Source organism: Aulonocara sp. 'chitande type north' Nkhata Bay, linkage group LG10, assembly GCF_057382095.1.
Source record: "Aulonocara sp. 'chitande type north' Nkhata Bay isolate Kocher_YH1m ecotype deep benthic linkage group LG10, A_spYH_male_GT1.1, whole genome shotgun sequence".
Lineage (NCBI taxonomy): Eukaryota > Metazoa > Chordata > Actinopteri > Cichliformes > Cichlidae > Aulonocara > Aulonocara sp. 'chitande type north' Nkhata Bay.
The window spans coordinates 19457866-19481420 of NC_141353.1; the positions used below are offsets into that span (position 1 = coordinate 19457866).

Consider the following 23555-nt stretch of genomic DNA (forward strand, 5'->3'; position numbering starts at 1 on the left):
CCTTGCATTTGCACAACTGTTTATTAATCAATATGAACCAGTATATTTTTGTGTGTTCATCCATACCAGAGACTGTAGAAATGACTCTTATATATGCATTTTTATGCACAAATCTATGATCTCTAAAAAAGTTTCTTTATTAGAGCTATTCTAACAATGTTTATGTTGTATACACTATATAAAAGAAAATGAGCCAACAATGCTCTCTGATTTGAGGAGCTACAACTGCAAAATGTTGAGTGCAAATATTGATCCACTAGTTGTTTCATCTCTAATGGAAAGATTTTTCTTTTGACGTCTAAGACTCTTCGTTTGAGCCTCATCGATTTAAAACTTGGGCTCTTTTGAAATCTGTGATCTTTATTGGCATGACGCACATCCTGTTGTTCCAATCAATTTGTGCAGGACTGGAGCAGAGGGCTCTATATATCTGTATACATCTGCTGCTCTGAAGCAGTTAGATTGAGTCCTTAAGCCAGGACTGCTGCTATTTAACAAAGACCCTTGTTTGAAATTAGGATATTTGAAGCATATCAACCTGAGAACACTGGGCAAATACTGGGCAAACACGGAGGGGAAAAAGCAGAGTGTAATAAGATAAATAAGCGAAAGAATGAGGATTCAGGGATGATAAGGACGGGAAGATAAGGACGAGTTTCATCTGGGGCAGCTAATGAGCAACACACAAACACAAACTGTCTACTGAGACTGGTGAGTAAAAGTATAGCTGCCATGGTGATGATGCCCTTAAGGCACTGTTGCATGGTTGATGCATGCCACTGACTGCAACAATGCGTACATGGTGATAAGAGAGCTCCATTATTAATATTTTACCTACTATGAGTATGATTTGCTCATAGTATGATATGATCTGCTTCATTCACACAAATGCAGAAACACGCCCTTGTGGCAAATGACCTGGTTAATGGTGAAAAAAAGATGTTGCGAGAGGAAGAAGCGCTTTTCTGAAACACTCAGGAAGATGGATCAACTGATGATGAAGAGATGAGTGAGCTGGTAAAGGTGAAGAGAACAAAAGGAAAAGAAAACAATCAAAAAGAAAATCAGAGAGAGATTAAACCAAATCATCAAATCCCCTGAGTTAGAGAGGAAGCAAACAGGGGGGGGGGGGGGGGGGGGGGCAGCGGAGAAGATTTATTCCTGACTGCTGCTCCGAGCCCTTATCCGAGCCCAATGACAAAACAAGCCACTTTGATGTTTCTGATGCTCCCTTCTCCCAGAGAACCAGCACAGTTACACAACATCTACTGCTGCTATAAACAAGGCCGGGGTGAGAGAAACGGAGCACCGGAGGAAAAGACTCATCTAAATCTAATCTAGTCTAAAACAGTGAGAGGAGAGCAGAGGAGTGTGGAGATTTCATAATCTTCCCATCAGCTCAGCACCAGTAAGGAAAAAAATGTCAGCTTATTCTTTGCTGGGCCTTATGGGCCTGACCCTGAACTTCTTCCTTTACTGTCCACTGCTATCACGCTTAACAGGCCAGTTTAATAGGTATCACTGTGTTTTATATAACAATGGGGGCAAGTTTTGTTTATTTTCCACAATGGAAAAAAAAACAGTTAGAGAAATCCTTGCAGAATAAGCCTCCAGCTCCCGATCATCGTGCATAAAACAACCAACAGGCCATTATGAAGCTGTTTTATGTCGCCACTGCGCCATCTAGTGTAGAATCACCTAACTCCATGACGTGTCTGTTCCTCGCTCTTTCTTCTATTTGCTTTTCATTTTGTCTTTCAGCACAAATACAAATCATATCTGGGGAAACCTGCAGGTTTTGGTCTTACACGGTGTCGCAGCTAATGCAATGTCCAGAACATCACAGCAAAGGTGGATGAGAAACTGACGCAGGGAAATAACTGCCACCACACGGTGGCGCTGGTTAATAATCACAGGAAGAGGACACAGCCAGTACAAAATCCCACAAATGAAAAAAGAAATTGACTCAATTTACCTTGAATCAAGAGAACTGAAGCACATAAATGTAATGACAAAAGAACAACCTACAATTGAAATTAAACATATGCAAATGTATTCACCTAAATTCGCCTACGTAAAGCTTAAGTAGGAACATCTGGGACTCAAAAGAACTTTAAAAAACACATGAAAACAGTTTAAGTATGCAGATTAATCTACTGTGAGTCATAGCATCTATCCTGTTTTTTATAAGATCGCACATAACATATGGCATATACAGTGTTAATGCTTATTTGGCAAGGAAAAATGCACACACACACATTTAAATCAAAGCATCTGCCTGGCTCTCACTTTCCATCCGCTCTCGTGAATCATATGCTGGTAGCAAATGATCAGTGACAACACTTCTCGCTCTACTCATTTGGATCGCCTATTTATGTCCCTCTGTCTGATTTCAGGAGCTGACAGGTGGAAGACACACCTGTCAGCTCCTGTCACATTTTAGTGGGAATTTCTGACAGCCAATCATAGATAGAGACGATAATGTGTAACTACGTGAGGCTGCATGCAATTGTATTTACTACTAGGTAACAGGAGGTTGAATTCTGCTTAAATTTCACTTAGTTCGTACTCTTGATTTCACATCACTAGTCACTCAGTTGATATTGTTGGCTTTTGAACAAATCAGCATAGGTGGGAGTTTGTGATTTTGATCATTCAATGACTTTTATGAACCAGAAATAATCCCAATTAATTAAAAAAGAAAACAAAAATACAAATGAGTCTGTACCCTTCCTGCACCTCATTTTTGGGTACTTTTTAAAATGTTTTTTCTTTCTCTGTTAACAAACTTAGTCAAACATATGGCTACAATTCCAGAATTTAAAAAAAAAGAAACAAGAGCAGAAGGAGAAGAAAAGAAGATTCAACCACTAATCTTTTGCACCACAATAGATGGTGAGGTCAACATAATCCAGCCCACGGAAATGCCACGTCTCAGACTGAGGAGGAGCTGTCTGTGGTGCTGAATCGACCGTAGCGAGCCAACAGGGCCTTTCACGCTGCTCTGAAAAAAAACTTTCCTTGTAAGGATACCGAAGATGGGAGGGTAGACAGATGGAACTGACAGACACACAGACTGACGGATTAACTGACAGATGCTCTGACACAAATATGGATATACAGAAACAACAAAGGGTAAAGTGTTTGTTTCTATCATTCAGAGCCTCTGATGTGAAGAAAAAAAACCATGACACTGACTGACAAAGCTTTAATATTTAAGCAGCAATAAAGCATCACCAAAAACATTCTCACATGAAACAACTAAAGCTAATTTCCTTATTCTTCTAATCACCTCCTAATGTCCTCGTAGACCCAGAGGAGACGCAGAGAAGTGCAGAGCCACCTGACTAAAGGACAGAGAGACAGTGATCTAACAGAGATCAGGACACTGTCCGTACCCTGACGGTGAATTTACACGTGACCTCCCGCTGATTTAATCAGCACAACGCAAAGAGCCCAGTTTCACCAGAAACTGAATGTGAACTGACAGAGAGGAGCGGGGAACAAGGGATGGCAGGAAGAACCGGGGGGAAAGCAAACAGAAGAAACAAAAAGTAGCATTGATGTGGGGCCAATTAACTGTGCAGCAGGCTGAGTTGGCGCTGGTGTTACTGCGTTCACCTCAAACCAGAGCAGCAGGCTGCCTGCCTGCCTGGCTGGATGCTTTGTTGCATAACAGCTTGTGTAACTGCTTCTGGCCTCCACAGGGGGAAAGCAAACTTTCTTGTGAAGCTGTTTGATGCACGTCTTTCTAAATTTGACAACATCTTCCTGTCATTCATTTGTGTAAAGATGTTTTTCCTCCTTCTTTCTCTTTCAAGCTACTGGTTTCAGCCAATAGTGGGAAACCGGTGCGCGTGCAGGAGCACGTGTGTGTGATGCATAAAATACGAATGTATGCTGAATTAATGAGCTAAAACAGGTTTTTAGAGCCTAAGTAAGCGGGTGCCATGGGATCAATTAAGTGAGCAGCGAGGAAGCAGTCTAACTAACTGCTAAGCAGAACAAACTTGAGGGCTGAGATGGAATACTCTTTCATGGTTGATTCACCTGCTGATCACGCTCTCAATTAATCCATAAAATGTAAATTCCATCATACTTTTTTCTGACAAATGCTTTGAAATGTCTTATTTTGCTCAACTAACAGAAGAAAATAAAACCTGTGGCAAGGATTCAAAATCAGGTTAATTATTATACAAAACGAGGCTGGATAAGGATGCGGTCCCAATATGCTACTTGCAATAAACATAAACAAACATTTACCAATAAATCAAGAACAAATAAGTCGTCAGTCCAAGTCTGACTGACTCAACCACGGCTAAACAAATCTTCCAATATGGCTTCCAATTAAAATGTAACTTCAGCCTTTTTTAACTGCAATAATAGAGGAAAGACAAACATGCACTACTCTATAATGCATAACATGCAGATTAAACTCTGACCTTTTGAAGTTGATGCTGATAGACAGAAATAAAGAACAATGAGCAATAGTGCAGGCTCTGATGATGGTTTAAAAAACATTCATGACACCATTAAAAAAATGCATAATAATAAGTGTAGTGAGTTGTGCTGACTACCCACTACTGCATTAAATACAACTCTTGGTCATAAAGGATGCAAAGATTTTGCTTCTGAAAGTTTGGTTCTGTTAGCCACACATTAACATTTATCTTTTGCGATTTTAAAACTTCTGAGGTGTTTATTAACAAAGCACGGCATTTTTGCCTTCCAGCTGGCCTGGATAAGCTTTGTTCAAATAAGATATATCTTCTGTCACATTAGACAAAATCTAATCTGACAGATGATATGTGTCAGTCCGACTCTTTAAGCAGCCAAAAGCATGAAGCTGGAATCCAATCTTTCAAATGCAGATTCATTTGAGGCAGATTAGAGAACGAGTGACTCAGGAAGTGAATGAGTCAGACTGTATATGTATATGTATATGCATGTGCGTGTGCGTGTGTGCGTGTGATAAAGTTGTGGTGTGACTAAGTCCTGAACAGTCTGCCAGGGCTGGAAACGTCTGCCATCGATCCTAATTTGGCAGCAGATCCTCTGACTACAATAGGCTCTCCAATCTGCTACAGTCACTCTTCACTGGTGGACCAAGACACACACACACACAGACTGGTTTACCAAACCAGAAGGAAACAGACGGACAGACAGACAGCCTGACAAAAAAGCCTTCTATATTGCCTGTTTACACACAAAAACAGCAGTATAGTCTTAGCATTTCTGCTTGGGAATGCAAAACTACACTCCACAGTAACAAATTGACTATGTACTAGCAACAAATACACATATCCACACTGTGCTGAGTAACTGTGACTCAGCAGAACAGCAGGAGCAGATGGGGGCTCTGCTTCCCACGATCCTCATATACAGAAAAGGTGACATCATCAACATTAAATACATCCCGCAGCGAATAACAAGATCTAATGCTTTGCATATGAGCATAACATAATTGCTGTCCTTGCGTTCTGTAAGTATCACTAATGTAGCACCTTGTCTATAGTCACTGCAGAGCTGGATTCAGACTCAGAGGGAGAAAGGAGACAGGCACAATTAAAACAATGAAAAACAAAGCAAATATGGAGTAATGTGCAAAAAAAAAAAAAAGGAGGGTGGGTAGGGAGGGTGGGGGGGCAGAAAGAGCAATGCCATATGTTGCAGCCTCTTGGATTTGGGGATGCATGTCGAGTGTGCTAATTAAATGAAGACTAGACAGCCATGAAAAAAAGAAAACAGCGGAAGGCTGCCGGCAAAGTGACAGACATACTGAGAAAAGTTAGGAGAGAGGACATATAAGACCAGAGGACGTAAAGATGTGGGGATTGAAAACTGGGTGATGAGGATGAATAATATATGAAGATGCAAATAGAACAGATGCAGTCATGGGTGGAGAGAAAATTTTAAAAGGGGGCGTGGTGGAGAAAAAGGAGGTTGCAGAGGAAACAGAAGATGACGATAAAAGGATATAAGAGATTCTTTTGCCTTGCCAACAAGCAGAAGGACAAGCCAACAATGCAGTTAAAGAAGCGAGAGCTGCACTGCAGATAGTGAACAAGTAGTTCATCACTCCTACAAGTAACCTCTACCTCACCTTAAGAGACGTTATTATGTTGTTTTTTAATACCAAATGTAAAAGAGGGTTGACATAAGAATATAATGGAAAAGGAGATGAACAGTGCATAACCTCTTTAAATTAAATCAAATTAATTGGCAGCAAACAGCAACTTACATGTAACAGTGTTGTGGTTTTTTTCTATAATTTAGCATAATTTCATCATTGAAGGGACGAACAAGTAGACAGGCTGATGCCATTAACCCTAAAGCAACATGGCCACCATGGCATTAAACTTAATGATATGATATGATGCTTTAGGAGAAGTGTGGACTCAAGTAATGTTCCACCTTGTTCAGTTTAGAGAACAAAAATAGCATATCAGCCTATGCTGCTTAATTTACCAATGATTTCAAATATTTCATGGTTTTTTTTGTCTTCTAACTTTATGGAAGTTAATTGACTGTTTGCCAGCTCCTCTTCTTTAGCAGTTTTTTCTCTTTGTTTTGCATATTTTTTCCATTTTAAAACCTTTTCTGTAAGCATTTATACCACTTTGGGTAAGTGTCCCCTTTTTTATGCGTGTTTTAGCTTTAGCATTAGCATTAGCGCTTAATGTGAGAATGCTACTATTTCCCTGTGCTCAACCCCCTGAGGTACAAACTACAAGGTCTGAGTAATGAGACTCTGAATAATAGAATGCAACCGACCTTAGAAATGAGTAATCAGCATCAAGTGCCTGCAGTTAATGGCCAGCGATGCATGAGCAGAAATCTAGATGAATCCATTCAAAAAAGGGTGTGTGTCACTATCCATGCTAAGTGGCCTCAGCAGGCTCAAGGCTGGCAGCTGGGGTCCTACATAGTGTGTGTGTGTGTGTGTGTGTGAACACAGCTCAAAAGTATTAATAGGCCAGCCGTGTCTGTGTCCTAAGCCACTTATGGCTCGTCTCTGTTCTCCTAAGACCGACCAAGCTACACAATCCCACCATGCTATGATATCACATCAGGTTTGCTGGTTCCTAAGCAACTAGATCAAATCTTCATATAAACTGGCAGGGTTAAGAGTTTGCCGAGAAATAGGAGATTTGTGGTAACCCCAAAGGCGAAAGGATGGAGCTAAAAATAACAGCTATCAGATACTAAGAGACCAGCATGTTAGCATCAATGTAGCAGTATAGTGGGGGTCGGAACTTGATCTAGATTCTTGCATTACAGTCGGAAATATGATATCCAAATGGACACGGTGGAATGAGCTCACGGAGAGAGTTCACAACTTGTCCAATCTCCATCGCATGCATTATCCGGGGTGGCTGTAGCTCAGGTGGCAGAGCAGGTCAGCCACTAATCAGAAGGTCGGTGGTTTGATCCCAGGCTTCCTCCTAGCTGCATGCCAAATATCCTTGGGCAAGATACTAACCCCGTGTTTGCCTACTGGTGGTGGTCAGAGGGCCCGGTGGCGCCAGTGTCCGGCAGCCTCGCCTCTGTCAGTGCGCCCCAGGGCAGCTGTGGCTACAATGTAGCTTGCCATCGCCAGTGTGTGAATGTGTGTGTGAATGGGTGAATGACTGAATGTAGTGTGAAGCGCTTTGGGGTCCTTAGGGACTAGAAAAGCGCTATACAAATGCAGGCCATTTACCATTTATATTGCATACATGCATTACTGTAGATAAACACGTAGGTATGCAGGATTTAGAACATCCTAATACTTTATTATTACTGACTAAAATGTACTGGCGGCACTAAGTGCAGAAATGTGTTACTTAATGCCTGTTCAAACTAAGAATCAGATCTAATTTATATATGTATTATATGTAGTATGTATTTCTTAATCGGGGCATGTTATTATAAGACTGTTTGAGATTACATAACATACTAACATAACAAGCACTGCAGAAATATCCCAGCGTTTCCCAAAGACGATTGCTTTCATTTCAACCAAAAGACCTGAAACACTGCACACAGTCAGGTACAGATTCATACATGCACCTGAACCTGCATATAGAAATGAACAGGTGTAACCAAATGACTGACAGCTAAACACATTCCCTCAGCAGCATCTATATGCATGTTTTTCCTTGAACTGAACTTCTGAAGATCGTTTTTCACGTACACGTAAACCCTTCCGCACTGACTCTGTCCTCATTACAGGGGTTAATGAAGGAAAGAAGCCCAAGCTCTGGTTTTCACAAGCTCTCTCTCTCTCTCTCTCTCTCTCTCTCTCTCTCTCTAGGCTCTGCAGCTCTGTTGGGACTCGACGCTACTGCCAGCAAGGCCCAGAAACCTACTTCTGCCGTAGGCTCAATGACTGACGCGGCTCAGCTGACGGCAGCAGGCCACACAGGCAAAACCATGCAAGGACGCGAGCATGCACCTGCGCGCACACTCTACTTAAACCTTAAAGTCCCTTTATCCTTAGGAAATTACCTTTGGCACACTTCTGATATGTCAAAAGGTACATTAGGTAACCCCTGCCATTATTTATCCAAAATGTTACTCCTATGCTTATTCAGACATAATAGTTCATTCATTGGTACTTAAAAAAAAACATGCTGAGGTTAAATTTCTTTAATGAGTTCCCCTTTTTGTAGCCACGCAAAAATGTTCTGAACCCTTTTGCTCGCTGCTTATTCACCAGTAATTCCCACCTTACAAGTTGAATCCCACATTCTCCCCTTTTTCTCCTCTCTTAATAACATAATCGCAAACTCTCCCACAGGCATTAATCGACACCTACGTACAAAATCAGATATAAAAATGCGAAGGAGCTGGATCTGCACTCAGCCCAGCCCAGCTAATTTGGCAGTGTGCGTGTTACCATGCCTACAGGCCCGATCAATACTTTAACTAAAAATAGCATAGCCGTAATACGCTTACTTCAAATTGCAGAAGGCTGAACGTGGCAGGAGCAGAATTTATTCTGTAATTTCCAACATAAGTGTAACCAGTGGCAGAGGAAGTGGGCACTGGGCAAAAGTGTGAGTTTAATCCCCGACAGGAGGTTTCTTAAGGCGATTCCAGGATGTTATTGGCTGGGCCTGCGTTCAAACAGCAGGTCACTTCCTGCTGGGTTAGCGGTGGATCATTAAATAGACAGTGTGGCTTCAGAAATGGGATCATAAACCAGTGCGAACACATGCAGATCAATGATTAGAGTTGGGATAGATGCTAGCGCAGTGTATCAAAATGCCTATTAAGCATGAAAATACCACAAGGCAAAGAGAATATTTGTTAAGACGAGTCAAACAGCGCCCTATTAGGAGATAGCTGTATGACACCAAGTAGCCAGACACCCTTTACATCCAGTACAATCTGTTTAACTGATGCTCCTGCTGGCGGTGCATTCAATAACTTACGACATGACCTAGAGAGAGGCAGAGAGAGAGACGGGGGGAGCACGGACAGATGCACAGACAGAAACGATGATGATGATGATGATGATGTGGGCTGGCGTGAGGGATGGAGTTGGGGACATGAAAGCAAACAGGAAGAGACTGGGGAGTTAAAGCATGTCAGAAGTATAAGCTAAAACCTGACACGCTGGCAGAGACGGCCTCTTTCTCTCTGCACCGTCCTCTTGTTGACACACAGGTGTGAGAAAGAGCACTTGATCTCACACGGCTGCCACGCAGGTCAAGTCCAGTGCTGTTTCCACTCAGACATAAAGAGAGGAATATGTGTGATCCACGTACACACACTACGTCTGCGTACACAACTGGTTTAAACCCTGTTCTTTTTATAGTGTCTGCCTCCCACCCACTGAGAGAGGAAGCGGGTTAGGTGGGTGGACTATCAAGGGGGGGTATGACTATGATTTCTGGCACACATCGCTGCAGCGTGGGTGAGAACTCAGACTCCATTCATAGATTTCTTTTTTTTACCTTCATTTGACCTCTTTCAGTCTCTGTGCCGCTCTTTCCCTACACAGTTCCGGCTGTGAACGGGGACAAAAATGTTCGTCATTCATAAAAGGCTCAGGATCGTGTTCATTAAATATTTACACCCTTTTTTTGATTCCTTTACCAGACCATAGATCTTCAGTTCCCTTCTCCAATCCAGTCTAAAACAGCCATATAATATCTCCCTCTTTTTCTGAGTGTGTCTCTCAGTGGAGACACTCATCATGTGTGACACATCTCCCACTGGCTCCATTGTGAGATTTAGTTCGAATTTAATACAGGCTAACAGCCAATGTCATCCACAATAAAACCAATTCAAAGCCACGTCTAATGTTCTTTGATACCATGCAAACACTAACAGGCTGCTTATCTTCTGCAAGCGCAATTCTATTTACTCCATACAACTACAAATCAGTGAACCGTGTAAGGAATTCTCACCCGTTTGCCATCCACCGTGTAGATCTTCTTCACCACTCCAGAGTCGAGCTTTATGGCGTCTGTGATGTCGGTAAGGACCTGTTCATAGGAATGGGCTGTTTTCTTGTTCAGAAGAATCCTCACTGCTTTCCGGGGCTTCACTCCGCTCCGCACCACCGTCACAAGCTTCGGACGGATGAAGTCCTTGCTTTCGCGACCCTCTGAGGCGGTGGTCTTGGTGCTGCCCAGAGACGGAAGCCCGCGGGACGATGCTGCCGCAGCCTTGACGTTCACTGACCAGTTGGGGTTCACGTTCTTTGCGTAATCCAACTTTTTGTAGGCTTCGGTCGAACTGCAAACATAGCTTTCACCTGTTGGGATGGGGGGTTGGAAAAAAGAGAGGGTATCAAAGATGGATTATTTAGAAAACAGCCAAACAAAAGAGATAATCTTTAGGCTTCTTTTGGCAAAAGAAATAGATTATAAAGAGTAAAAACTATATATTTGGGTGAGAATCTAAAGGTAAACTCTACTGAAGGGGTGAACACCATTCTTTAAAAAAATATACACTCTTATTTGTTCTGCTATATTCAGAGCGACGTGCATATAAAGGATATGATTAACATTGGTTTCAGATCCCTCAAACCATTCAGTGACCCCTGGTGCCCTTTAAATCCTGGAGGAGGCCACTCCCGTCACAATAGAGATGTTTCATCACTGGACGAATGCGATTACTCAGATCAGCTTTGTATTGATCTGAAGCGACCTTTCCATCTCAGGCGATAATTATGCCAGAGTCAGTGGACCCTATCAATGTTGAGGTCAAAGGTTTGTTTTTTTTCTTTACTGTTTGCACATAATCAACAGTCCATATCATCTAAACCTGCTGCCAACAGCTTAGAGCTCTTCCTCTTTCACCCCTCCTGACCTAATGATATTGGCTTGTAACTTTTAGAGAGTAAAACAGACCAAGATAACCTGAGCTGACACACCGGATATCTGGACCGCCATCTGGCCATCAAATGAGTTGCATAATCTTAAAGCAGTCATCTACAGTGTGCTCACTGGGTTAGGCTTTTTTGTGTGAAGAAATGCCCCCTAAAAGTATCATGTACAGGCTGTTTCATATTATCTATCATTGGGGCTTCTTACTTTACATTTACAGTCTTGTTAGTGACCTTACTCTATGCAGCAGGAGGGGGAGCAAGGGAAGATCACATAACACCTCAGCTCACAGGTCAGGGAGTGTTTACTCTTTTAGAGAGTAGAAGAGAGGCATCCTATTATGTTAGATAACCACAAACATGTTGATAAGGTCATAGATGAGAGGAAGTGTGTCTCAGTGCTTTGAATTGTCGCAGATATACATATGTATTTATACTGACCTTCTACTAGCTGTTCAATATTGGTGATTTTCTTTGACCCATCCAGGGTGTATATGGTCCGGACGCCCTGAGGCAGGTTGACATTGTCGGATAGGGAACGGGTCAGGTCCGCCAGCAGGGCGTCAAAGGTCCGGAACCTGTCAGCAGAAATGGCGTACACAATCCCATTGAAGTACCGGTCTCCATTGCGGTAGAAGCGGACTTTCTTGGCTCTCTTCTCCGCACTCAGTGTCTTCAGGGTCCGGGTCCGGTACAGACTGCAGTGGGCGCTGTGTGTGGGACTCAGCACACCGTTCATCTTCGCACTAGAGCGGCTGTGCCTCTGACCTTTGTCCCGCTCGTCAAAATGCTCCATCTCCATTTCGCTACCGAGGCTCACAAGTACGGCAGTACTGTCTGGGAAACAACAAAGAGGAGGGGAGGGGAGGGAGAAGATAAAGTTTGAACTACCGAATAACAAATGAAAAGGAGGTGCCGAAAATGAATATCCGACCCAAGAGAGGTTCGGAAGGCTGATATAACCGCCAGCCGGTATCCGTCGCTGGCGCACTGTCTCAAAATACCCCACTAATGACAGATTAAGTGCTCTTAAGCCGAGCAGTGGACAGTGCGCTTCTTGACGACCCACGCTGTGTGTGACAGTGCGCCCGAGCTACTGTGACGCGCAGATGGCTGGAGAGCCTCGGTCACGAATCGATAATAACCTATTAATTTGGCCCTATAAATATTCAGAAGAGCCGCAGCTGGACCAACATCCCTCCTGGGCCGGAGTTAAAACACAACATCGGTTATAGATGCCCATCATTAAAATATGCCAGGTTATATTCTGCAGTCCCAAAAAGACTCGTTAAAAACATATAAAAGTGTGTTTCAAGACTTTGCAGCAAACCACAAATAAAACAGTTAATCACGCTGGTATGAGATGATAATAATAATTTTAAAAAGCAACTGCTCAGGCTTACCTACGCGAGCAATTAACGCTTCTGTGACGGTCACCTCCAGTCTGACTGACGCTTTAATTCCCAGCAGATGTGAGAAAGGAGTTCAGTGCGCTCGTCCCTGACACTGGACGCCGGTGATATGTGATGCTGTCCTGGCTGCAGTGTGTGAGCCCCCCCTGTGCGTCTCTTTGTTGTCCGGTTGATGTGCCCCACCACACCAAACCAGTGAATACGTGCGTGTGTGTGCTTGTGTGCGCGTTGTGAGAAAGCAAGCAGCAGAGGCTGGACTGGAAATGGACTTGGTAGCAGCTGCTTCCCCTCCCATTCTCTTTTCTGTTTTTTTTTTTTACACCCACCCTTTCTCTCTCCTCCTCCACGTCACTCTGTCGTGATTTTCATTCGGCGCCCCCACCCCTCATTAGGATGCAACCACACGCTTCCCACCCGTGCTGGGGAGGATGTTGGTCCTGCACCCCCACCCAGCCCCTCAAAAGCACGCGTCAACTGAGGTGGGTGGATGGTGGTGTCAACCCTGCTTTGTGGCATTTTAAATCATCACTGTGGTGCTCAGTAAAGAGAGAAAACAGATATTTTTCTGTGATTATTTTCCAGTTTAATTCCCTCCTCATATTTCACATAAATCATTATTTATAGCTTAACTGATCGTAAATGCAGCATTGTGTTTAACCCACATTTGCACGTGGGTTGTTATGTAATACTTTAACTCTATACACAAACCCACATGCTGTATTTCTTCTACAATGACTTACTGTTGTTGCTGTATGAAGACTTTTTTTTCTTGGGAATTAAATGTATGGATGAGCTCAAAAGAGGTTCAGTTACACTGAATTCATCAACGCAGAGAACTGAGAGATGTAAATGATGCTTCTGTCTCGTTTCTTCCTATGAGCTTTGAAATTTGAGGTTAAGACAGGAACCAGTCTCACAGTGCAGGAAGAGATAAAGACCGCTGACCTACATCATAGACTCCAGAGACTACAAAAATCCCACTCCACCACTCACTAATGAACCACACACATGCATGTGCGTATTATCTAACATTTATATGTGCCAGTGATGATGATAAAAAAAAAGAAGAACAAGAAGGTGCCGTCAATTTCTCACATCTTTGCCATTCGTTTATTTTATTTACAGCGTTATGTTTTGATGATGTCACTTTCATCAGTAATAATACAGAGTCTTTCTCTGTGTCTTTGTGTGTGATAATGAAACACCACAGCCTACCATGCTAGCCATGATCATCCCTTTATGACCACAGTGCTCCCATATTCTCATGGCTGCTTCCATCAGAAGATGGGTCCTTCCAGCAGGATAACATACCGTGTCCCAAAGCTCAGATCAACACAAACTGGTGTCTTGAACATGACAATGAGTTCAGTGCACTCGAATGTCCTCAACAGTCACCAGATTTCAGTCCACTAAAGTTCCTTTGGGATGTAGTTTAAGGAGGTTATGATGGATGTGCAACCAATAAATCTGCAGCAACTGTGTGACACTATCCTGTCAATATGGTACAAACTCTCAGAGGAACGTGTCCAGCACCTTGCTGAATTTGCGCCACAACAAAATAAGCATTGTTGAGAGCAATGTGTGTAAATGTGGGTCCAACCCAGTACTTGTACCTGATAAAGTGGCCTGTGAGTGCCCATGAATTCTTTACTGTGTGAGAGTGAAAGACAAATAAATACATTTAAAATAAAATAATTTAAAAAAACACACCCACAATTTTTTTTCTATTTTGGGGACTTGGTGTGCGTCACAAACAGAGAGGAGATGACACTCTCAGACATAATGTGATTTTCAAAAGAGAGTCAGATATGTCAGATTTATAAATTTCCACATTTTGTTCAAATAACAGATGAGAGCGCAGAGAAATGGATTTTGGTATTGTGGTAGACTTAAAACAAACATATCTGATATTAGAACTGACAAAATGTGAGGTACACTGTGAAAGCAGCTCTGTTTGTCTTAGGATCATACAGTATCTTGCAGTTAGCAAGCAGCATTTCATAGTAATCAAGCATTTCAAACATATATTGCTTCCATCTACATTTGTGTCACCAGTGCCACTGACTAATTACAGACCGGGTGGAACAAAATCAGAATGAAATAAGCTTGGAAATACTGCATCCATACTAATTAGGTAAGTTCTTCATTTCTTCAATTCTTCATAGAGGCCAACTCTTGAAGCGTAGCACAGCATGACTCGTAGCAGATATAAAGAGAAGTGTGTGTGGTTAAGACTTTTAAGCCTCCATGTGGGCATGTATGATTTTATTTGTATATTATGTATGTAAGTGGACAGTTTTACAATCATAAAAACATATTTTTATGCCAAGCTCCTTTTCTCAGCAATGTGCATAACGGCCACGTTTTCATTCAAATGTTAGAAAAACACAAAAAGGCACGATGTAGAACACTTCTGCAAATACACTTCTGTGAGGTTATGATAAAGAAGCTGAAGCTCAATTGGATGGATTTATGGACTGATAACTGATATTGAAGTCTCATCTGGAGTAATTAAAACCTGCTTTCAATTTACAACCTGTGATTAATGTATTTTGATGCAATGCTTTCACACTACACAGAAGGGTGTGTGAACACGTGTGCTACCACAAAAGTGCGCGAGCCAAATGAATTAGCATAGTAATGCAGCAGTATTGTGAATCATTGTGTTTTGAGAGTCGCTGTTGTGATTTGTCATTCTCTTTCACCTGTCAGGAGAAGACATTTGGGTAGTTCCTCTGTGGCTGTGTGATTCATCGGCAAGACGCATTGAGTTGTAATAAATAAAAAAAGCTTATACGTGAAATTGAGATGGCAGAAGACTAGAGACTAGTTAGAAGGAGAGAGTGGTACACTGCAAATGTGCTCAGTGTTTCATGAGGCGATGTGAACTGGCTATGCCTAAATGAAGTCATGAATCTAAGATAAACAAGCTGTTGTGGATCACACTTAGAAGCGTACACCAAGTCAGCCATATCAAAAAGTAAATACCAGCTCAATAAACAAATTCCTCCCGTGGAAATTGAAGCATTAGGACTCGAGCTGATCAGGCGATACTTTTCAGAGGATTTACAGGGACAGGACAAAAAAATTAAATTATACAATTTATGCCTATGGCACCATGTTGTCCGCTTTGTGATTTTGTTTTAATTCAGTGTAATTCAGCAAGGCTGAGAAGAACTGAAACCATCCTACACGTTTCACAAATACAACTGAAGCAGTACTCCTGGTGTTTGTTTTTTTTGTTGTTTTTTTCCTATTCACTACTTCATCTCATATCGATAGAGTTTTCTGACACCCACATTTGAAAAGGTGGTCAGTAGGTGGGACATGGGTGACTGTTTGCTCTGTGGAGAAACTACAAACAGCGAGAGCGGTGATGTGGTGCTGCATACGTAATGTGAATCGTAGGAGGTGTTAAAAAAAACTGCAGTGACACAAGAAATGTTCAACTTGGCAGGCTTGTAGCACACTAGACTCAAAGCCTTCAGCTTGTTTCCTGTCCTGAAATAAAGGCCTTAGCCACAAAAGTTTAAAAACCCATATTTGAAACATTTCTCTTTTTAAATAATTCATCTCCTTGTTCAAAGAAACACGTAAGAAAACACTAAGCCCACACTTTGTTGTGAATGTAGCCTTTTATAGCTTGACATCAGGTTAATACTGTGGTTACCTTATCAAATGAAAAAAAAATACAAAAATAAAAACACAATACCAACTGCAGCAAATGGACAGAAAAAAGGAAATACATTCACATTCATGTTATTAAGTATGCCAGCTGAACTGCTTGTTAACACAAATATTTAATCAGCCAATCACACGACAGCAATTCAAAGCATTTAGGCATATGGACATGATCAAATTGATCTGCCAAAGTTCAAATTGAGCATCAGAATGGGGAATAAAGGTGGTTTCAGTGACTTTGAATGTGGCCTGGTTGTTTGTGCCAGAGAGTATTTCAGAAACTGCCGATCTACTGGGATCTTCCCACACAACCATCTTGAGAGTTTACAGAGAATGGTCAGAAAAAGAGAAAATATCCAATGAGTAGCAGTTCTCAGGTTGAAAATGTCTTGTTGATGTCAAAGGTCCGAGGAGAATGGACTTCTTCAAATTGAAGGCAACAGTAACTCAAATAACCAGAAGAGCATCTCTGAACACGCAACACGTTGAACCTTGAAGCAAACGAGCTACTGAAGTAGAATACCGCACCTCAGTATGGTATTACTTGCTATTTTTGGCCAGGATGTGTCCTTCAATACGCATATTAAACAAATATGTAGGACTGCTTCCTTGCATTTGCACAACATCTCTAAAATTAGAAACATCCTGTGTCAGAGTAATGCTGGAAAAACAAATTCTAGGCTGGACTACTGTAATTCATTATTATCAGGATGTCCTAAAAACTCCCTAAAAAGCCTTTGGCTGATCTAAAATGCTGCATCAAGAGTCCTGACAAGAGAAAGACAGTATTTCTCCCATTTTAGGTCCTCTTAATTGGCTCCATGTTAAATCCCGAATCAAATCTAAAGGTCCATCTCATATCAAAGACCTCATAGTACCACATAGAGCACTCAGACTGCTATCTTACTTGCGGTTCTGATTTTGTTTTGGTGACAGACACCCTCTCTGATTTTAGGATCAGGCCTGGTGACCCTGAATCCTCCCACTGCAGCACTGCAATAGGCTTAGGTTGCTGGGGGATTCCCATGATTCACTGAGCAATTCTCATTCATTCACCTGTTCTTGCTCATTATGTGTTTATCCACCACTTTACTTTTAATCATTAGTCATTATTAATCTCTGGCTCTTCTCCACACCGTGTCTTTTGTCCTGTCTCCCTCCCCTCACCCCCAACCAGCTGCTGCAGGTGGTTGCCCCTCCCTCAAAATTGGTTCTGATGGGGGTTCCTTCTGATTGTTTGGGTTTTCTCTGTATTACTGTGGGCTCTCAACCTTACAATATAAAGTGCCTTGTGATGACTGAGAACTATATAAATCAAATTTAACTGAATCGAAAAAGGGCTCACAAAAATTGGACGACAGAAGATAGGAAAAATGTCGTCTGGCAAGATGAGTCTTGCCACTGAAACATTTAGCTGGCAGCATCAGAATTTGGTATAAACAATTTGAAAGCATGGATCCATCATACCTTTTGTCAGCAGTTCAGGCTGCTGGAGGTGGTGTAATGGTGTGAGAGATATTTTCTTGGCACACGTTGGGTCAATTAGTATCAGCGCTGTATTGTTTAAACACCACAGCCTGCCTGAGTGTTGTTGCTAATAATCTGTTTATGACCACTGTGTACCTATCTTCTGATGGCTGCTTGCAGCAGGACACTGCATCATGTCACAAAGCTCAAATCACCTCAAATTTTACTCAAATGTCTTCAACAATCACCAGATCTCAATCCAGTACAGCAACTTTGAGTTGTGGTGAAATGGGATATTTAGATCATGGATGTGCAGCCAACAAATGTACAGCCACTGCATGATGCAAAAAGGACCAAAATCTGTGAGGAATTATTCTAGCAGGTTGTTGAATCAATACCATAAAGAATTGTGGCAGCTCTTAAAGAAAAAGGAGGTCCAGCTGAGTACTGGACAGTACAAAGTGTACCTAATTAAGTGGCTGGTTAGTGTAGAAACTGCAGTATTTCAACATAATCAGTCGCAATGTGAACTAAAGCATAACCAAAAGCAACATGACTAAGTTTGGGTTACGGATCATGCTTCGGGTTGTGCTTAAGCGTGGGTAACCTGCTTTTCCTTTGTAATTTCTTCTCTCCTTTTCTCTCTGCTATTCTTCCACCATCACCTCCTTCTCTTTCTTTCACAAAGGCCTCGCCACCATCTTCTTCTCCTCCCTCTTTTCCTTTCTTAGAATCAGCCTCTGCCTTCCTGCCAGTCTGCTTCCCTCTAAGCAACAGGAGATGAAAGGGAGAAAAGTACAATTTATATCTACCAAAATTGCTTTGATTAAAACAACAATGTCAGTGGCTTTATCTAACAGTCATTATGTCAATAATAGCCTTAGAAAATGTCAGAATCTATTTATTTATTTACAGCATGAATTGTTTGTCAAGCATGAATACACAGTTAAGGAGTTGAGGGAAAACTGATTTCAGTGACACATGTATTGCTTCCTCCCAAATTAATAAGTGAAGCTCATTCTGCATTCATTCTATAAAGCATGTTATTGCGCTGCAGTTTATGTTATTTTGTCCATAATCTGTGGGCCTTGTGCTTCACAGACCTCATTTGTTTGCTCTCTGGTGCCCTCTGTGGCTGTGCAAAGTACTGTCTTCTTTGAGCTTCATGGGTAGATGACAGCTGTAGGAGAAGAGAACCGATTAGTAATTCAAGTCCACTCTAGACCAGGAGTGTCAAACAAAAGGTCCGTGGGCAGGAATTGGCCCAGTAAAGACTCAAATCTGGCTCACTGGAAGGCTTTGAAAAATGTGAAGAAGTGCATAGATTTTGAACTTTTAACTTTATTTTCATCAGTTTTACAGCTGGGCAAGCAATGAGCTACCAGAACCTTTTTCTGTAATTTTACACATTATTATGAAGAAAAACGTAAATGCACCATTAAACTGACATTTTTGTACATTAAAGACATCTCAGTGATTAAATCTTCAGTTAAATGTACTTTTCTGGTCTGGCCCACTTAAGATCAGAGTGTGCTATATGTGGCCCATGATGTAAAATGAGTTTGACATCCCTGCTGTAGACACATGATGTAAAGCTGCAGTAACTGTGACCTATGGTCTCTAAAACACAGTGAACTCAGTTTCACTTCAGCTTGCGCTCTGCAGAAACCTGTTTTGTTGCAACATACAGAGGAAAGTCCTTGACTTCCTTTTTTGCCTGAGCAGACTGACCTGTTATATAACAGGAGAATAAATGAGAGCTGCATGAAAAAAGCAGAAACACAGTATGCAGAGTATGTCATTAGAAGTATAACACTTACTGTAACACTTACCAGAGCATGTGTTTAGCAGTCAAGGATTAGTCGTTAACGGGTATTTGCTTAAGATTGTGACTGCTTACCTTAGCAATTTCTGACAGGTATGCCCGCCTCTCATCATTGGTTTTATGAAAAGCCTGAAATTTGGAAAAAACAGCAAGCTATACCGTCACAAATTTGTATTCATGAGCCACGCTTGTTCTATCAGGCAATAATCTATCTGCTCGTGGGTACAATGTGTGTATGTTTGTGTGTGCACTTCTCAAGTCTTCAATGTTAATTAGCAACAGGGATTACTGACTGCACGTGTCGTTTGCTAAACCAGCATTCAGCGAATATCTCTCTCTTTGTTGAGCAGAACAATAAACAAAACTAAATCTTTCTCAATCCACTGCTAATGGTGGCTACTCACAAGTAAACTATTTATTACCTGGAAAAAACTAAAGCTGCTTGTCTAAGAAATTAAAAAAAACAAAACATAAGTAGAACAGCAGACGTTGTGACCTCAAACAATCCCTCTCACTGTTCTATGTCAAAAGGGACAGCTAGGAGTCACACCTTTCCTTCTTGTTCAATTTGAAGATGACAATCCATTAGCTGACTCTGGAGGTCAGATTTCTCCCCGGTCAGGAGCTTCAGACGTTGTCTCAGTGTTTCCTGTGCCAAAGCGTTCCCGTTAATTAGAAACAAATCACGACAAAGAGGCCACAGAGTACGAGGGTGTCACGCTGCTGAATTACCAATCAATTTGTTCTTGAATTGCACTGTGCTGCCTGACGGGATCAAACAATAGCAGCATCGTTAATGCAGAAAACACGAGTACAAAAATGGACTGAGCTCATACGTATTTTAATAACCATATAAACACATTAGCCCTGTGAAATGGTAAGATTTATAGCCCAGAAAAGACCAGTAAGACCTTTGCAATTTTCTAGGTTTGGAACAGTCTGCTTCTTTTCATTGTGCACCTGAGAGGAGAGTGTTTTAAGGTTGCAATACTTGAAATCTATGAGTACCACTCTCTGAATATCAGTCTGATGTCTTCGGATCAGCCAAGTGTTCTTTTCTGCTTGGTTAGATCACATTTTTTTTCTTCCTAATCATTAATTGTGTTAGAGTTGTATGCCACTAAGAGGATGCATTTGAGGCACTGAGATCACTAATCAGAAATATTCTTAGCCTCATTCTTTAGAGCTTTAGACATAGTAGCATGCTCTTGTATTGCTTACTTTACCAGAACACTTTCATTTACCTCCATATTAACAGTATCGTGATAACATTCCTCTCACATGCTCACTCTCTCATACTGTCATGCTCAGTTTGTCTAAAGACTTCCAGTATGCAATATTGTTTCCTTGGTTACACTAATAAGCATCTGTTAGCACTGCTCTAAGAAATACACACATATTTAGACTGTATTGTGCAACCTTTGGTGTGCCTTAAAGTATTGTAATTAGTGTGTATTACTCTCCCATGGTTTGTAATCCTGTGATTACAGCGCTGTGATTAAACTCTGGCTTATTCATCCTGCATCAGCAGGAGAATAGAGAGCAGCTGGCCAAACAGTTCTGCCTGTGCTGTCCACTCTCTTTAACCGATTCTGCATCTCTGGCTCTATCTTGTGGCGCGTGCTTCTGTCTTACACTTGCAGCTCCCTCTCGCTTTGTCAAACTGTCCTTGGAAAAAAAATATCAAATTTAACAAAACTGATAAAGACAAACCCTCAGTGGAAAATGAACATTTGCGCTCACCACTGGCATGTCCTCATACGACCGAATAGAAGCCAGTCGGTCTGCAAAAAAAAGCAAGAGCATTTGAGTATTATGTGTGTATGCATAATACTGAAAAAAAAAACTTCTCGAGATGGGTGGAAGTATTCCATCTTGTCTTATTTATTGCACTAAATGGAAAAAGAGAGTTTATTTGAAAAATAAATATTTTCCTCCCAAGTTGCCTATTTTACACGAGCAACATCATCATCACAAATGCTTCATGTATTGGAAATGTTGAGCTCATATATTTAAAAGAGTTTTTGCAGATGACACTACTCTTGATCTGGAGAAAGATAACCACACTATACACAGAGGTATAGTGTTGTTACTTACAAACACTTGTGAAAAAACTGCAACATAATGAATGTGCTTTCACAGTAAAGTTTTTTGAAAGCCTGAGAACTTACCCACAGGGTTTCCTCTTATGTCTTCCAGTCTCTCACGGATGAGTGAGATCTGCCGTTCCAGCTGCCCATTTAGCTCTACCTGTGTCTCATACCTTGTCCTCCACTCATTTCCTGATACATCAGCAGAAACATAGAAAACCATCATAATATAGTCCTTTTGAGGACTGAAGACATTACCGACAACAAAAAGAGAACCATGTCTGACCTTTATTTTTTTTCTGGAGGTCCTAATGTAATATCATGTGGTAAACAGTACTCAAGCTAACATACATTTAAACACATACACTCACTAGACAGTTTATTACACCTGTTCAAGCGCTCTTTAGCACGGATATTTAGTCAACCAATTGACCAACCAATTCTACCAGTCACTTTAATTTTGCTTACCTTCCCCATCAACACTGTGCAGTCTTTCTTGGAGTTCACTCGTGGTACTCCGCAGATCAGACACTGACTCTTCAAGCATTTCTCTACGACCAAGAACTAAATTATACTATTTTTGCAGTGTGTAAGTTAACATTTATTTAAACAAACAAAAAAGGTCTTTCTGTTGTTATTTCAGACTTACTTCATCCCCCTCTCCTTTTCCAGTTCTACCTGCAGCCGTGCCAACGCGTATTTACAGTCCTCGCTAGCTTTAGCCATGTTTCTGAAAAAAATCTAAGCTTTGTTTGGGTTTCTACGGAAACCGCCGTTTCCGGTGTTGTGCCAAAAAGTGATTGTCTGCCAAAAACTGATTTCCGGTATTTGCCAAAAAGCGATTGCTCATATTTAAAGTGCTATAAGTAACTTGTTGGGCTATAATATGTTAAACATATGTCAAATGCATCCCTTATGGATGACATAAAGTCATCTTGAGCCACAAACAACATTCGTGTAGCAAGATACAAGCCGCAATCAGTTTTTGGCAGCGACTTTTATATAACCTTTATTTATGCAGTAAAAAAAATCTCATTAACATTAAAAATGTATTTTGTAAGAGTAAGTTGCCCAACAGGACAGCAGAAATGGCAGCAAATATTACAATAGTTCTGTAAAAATATTTTAAGTGGGGATAAAGGACCGGATTGGTTATAATGTAAGTACAAGTTGTAAAGATACTTAAAAAACAGATAATGTTTTAATTCTTTATGTAACCCCTTTGTATCCCCTGTTCACCGAAGTCTATTTACGAACATACGTAAAGATATTACACATAAAAAATACACAGAAACACTGGAAATCAGTTTTTGGCAGACAATCACTTTTTGGCACAACACCGGTGTTGTGCCAAAAAGTGATCGCGTGCCAAAAAATGATATCCAGTGTTTTTTGTGTTTTTTATGTGGAATATCTTTACGTATCTTGGTAGAGAGACCTCCGTGAACAGGGTTTACAAAGGGGTTATATATCAAATCATAAAATTAGATGTTTTTTTAAGTATCTTTATAACTCCCTCTATTGTACTTACATTATAACCAACCCGGTCCATTTTGTCCACTTAAAGTATGTTTACAGAACTATTGTTATATTTGTTGCAATATCTGCTATCCTCTTGGCCAGATTACTCTTAAAAACACGTTTTTAATATCAACCAGATTTTTATAACTGGAAAAATTAAGGATATATAGAAGTCACTGCCAAAAACAGACGCTTCTACCTTGTTACACGAATGTTGTTTGTGGCTCAAGATGACT

General features: G+C 41.2%; 2 protein-coding genes across 6 annotated transcripts in view; both read right to left on the reverse strand.

Annotated features, from left to right (window-relative positions):
* Nucleotides 1-18602, reverse strand: part of dclk1a (doublecortin-like kinase 1a) — a 54600-nt gene extending 35998 nt beyond the window's left edge. The window contains exons 1-3 of one of the 5 annotated variants that reach the window (XM_086308892.1): nucleotides 18491-18602; nucleotides 11765-12160; nucleotides 10401-10750 (exon numbers count right to left, since the gene is read on the reverse strand). In XM_086308892.1, coding sequence (XP_086165018.1) covers nucleotides 10401-10750; nucleotides 11765-12125 — 711 coding nt within the window. In that variant the 5' untranslated portion in view covers nucleotides 12126-12160; nucleotides 18491-18602. Of the gene's footprint in view, nucleotides 1-10400; nucleotides 10751-11764; nucleotides 12369-12726; nucleotides 12978-18490 lie in introns of those variants that run through there. The other 4 variants (XM_086308893.1, XM_086308891.1, XM_086308895.1 and 1 more) reach the window with 4 other exon arrangements.
* Nucleotides 15882-23136, reverse strand: ccdc169 (coiled-coil domain containing 169). Its single transcript, XM_086308903.1, has 8 exons — nucleotides 22448-23136; nucleotides 22267-22349; nucleotides 21880-21990; nucleotides 21452-21492; nucleotides 20259-20357; nucleotides 19784-19837; nucleotides 18987-19063; nucleotides 15882-18649 (listed from the first exon to the last, which is right to left on the reverse strand). Exons 1-8 carry the CDS (start codon nucleotides 22522-22524, stop codon nucleotides 18451-18453), a joined length of 741 nt encoding a protein of 246 aa, XP_086165029.1. The 5' UTR covers nucleotides 22525-23136; the 3' UTR covers nucleotides 15882-18450.
* Between the last annotated feature and the right edge of the window lie 419 nt (nucleotides 23137-23555).

Excerpts from the sequence above, each read along its gene's own strand:
- ccdc169 (XM_086308903.1), bottom strand. The coding sequence starts at position 22,524 with ATGGCTAAAGCTAGCGAGGACTGTAAATACGCGTTGGCACGGCTGCAG. Across the intron at positions 22,350-22,447 it reads GAAAAGGAGAGGGGGATGAA|AGAAATGCTTGAAGAGTCAG; the intron begins GTAAGTCTGAAA and ends TCTTGGTCGTAG. Across the intron at positions 21,991-22,266 it reads GCACAGTGTTGATGGGGAAG|GAAATGAGTGGAGGACAAGG; the intron begins GTAAGCAAAATT and ends CTGATGTATCAG.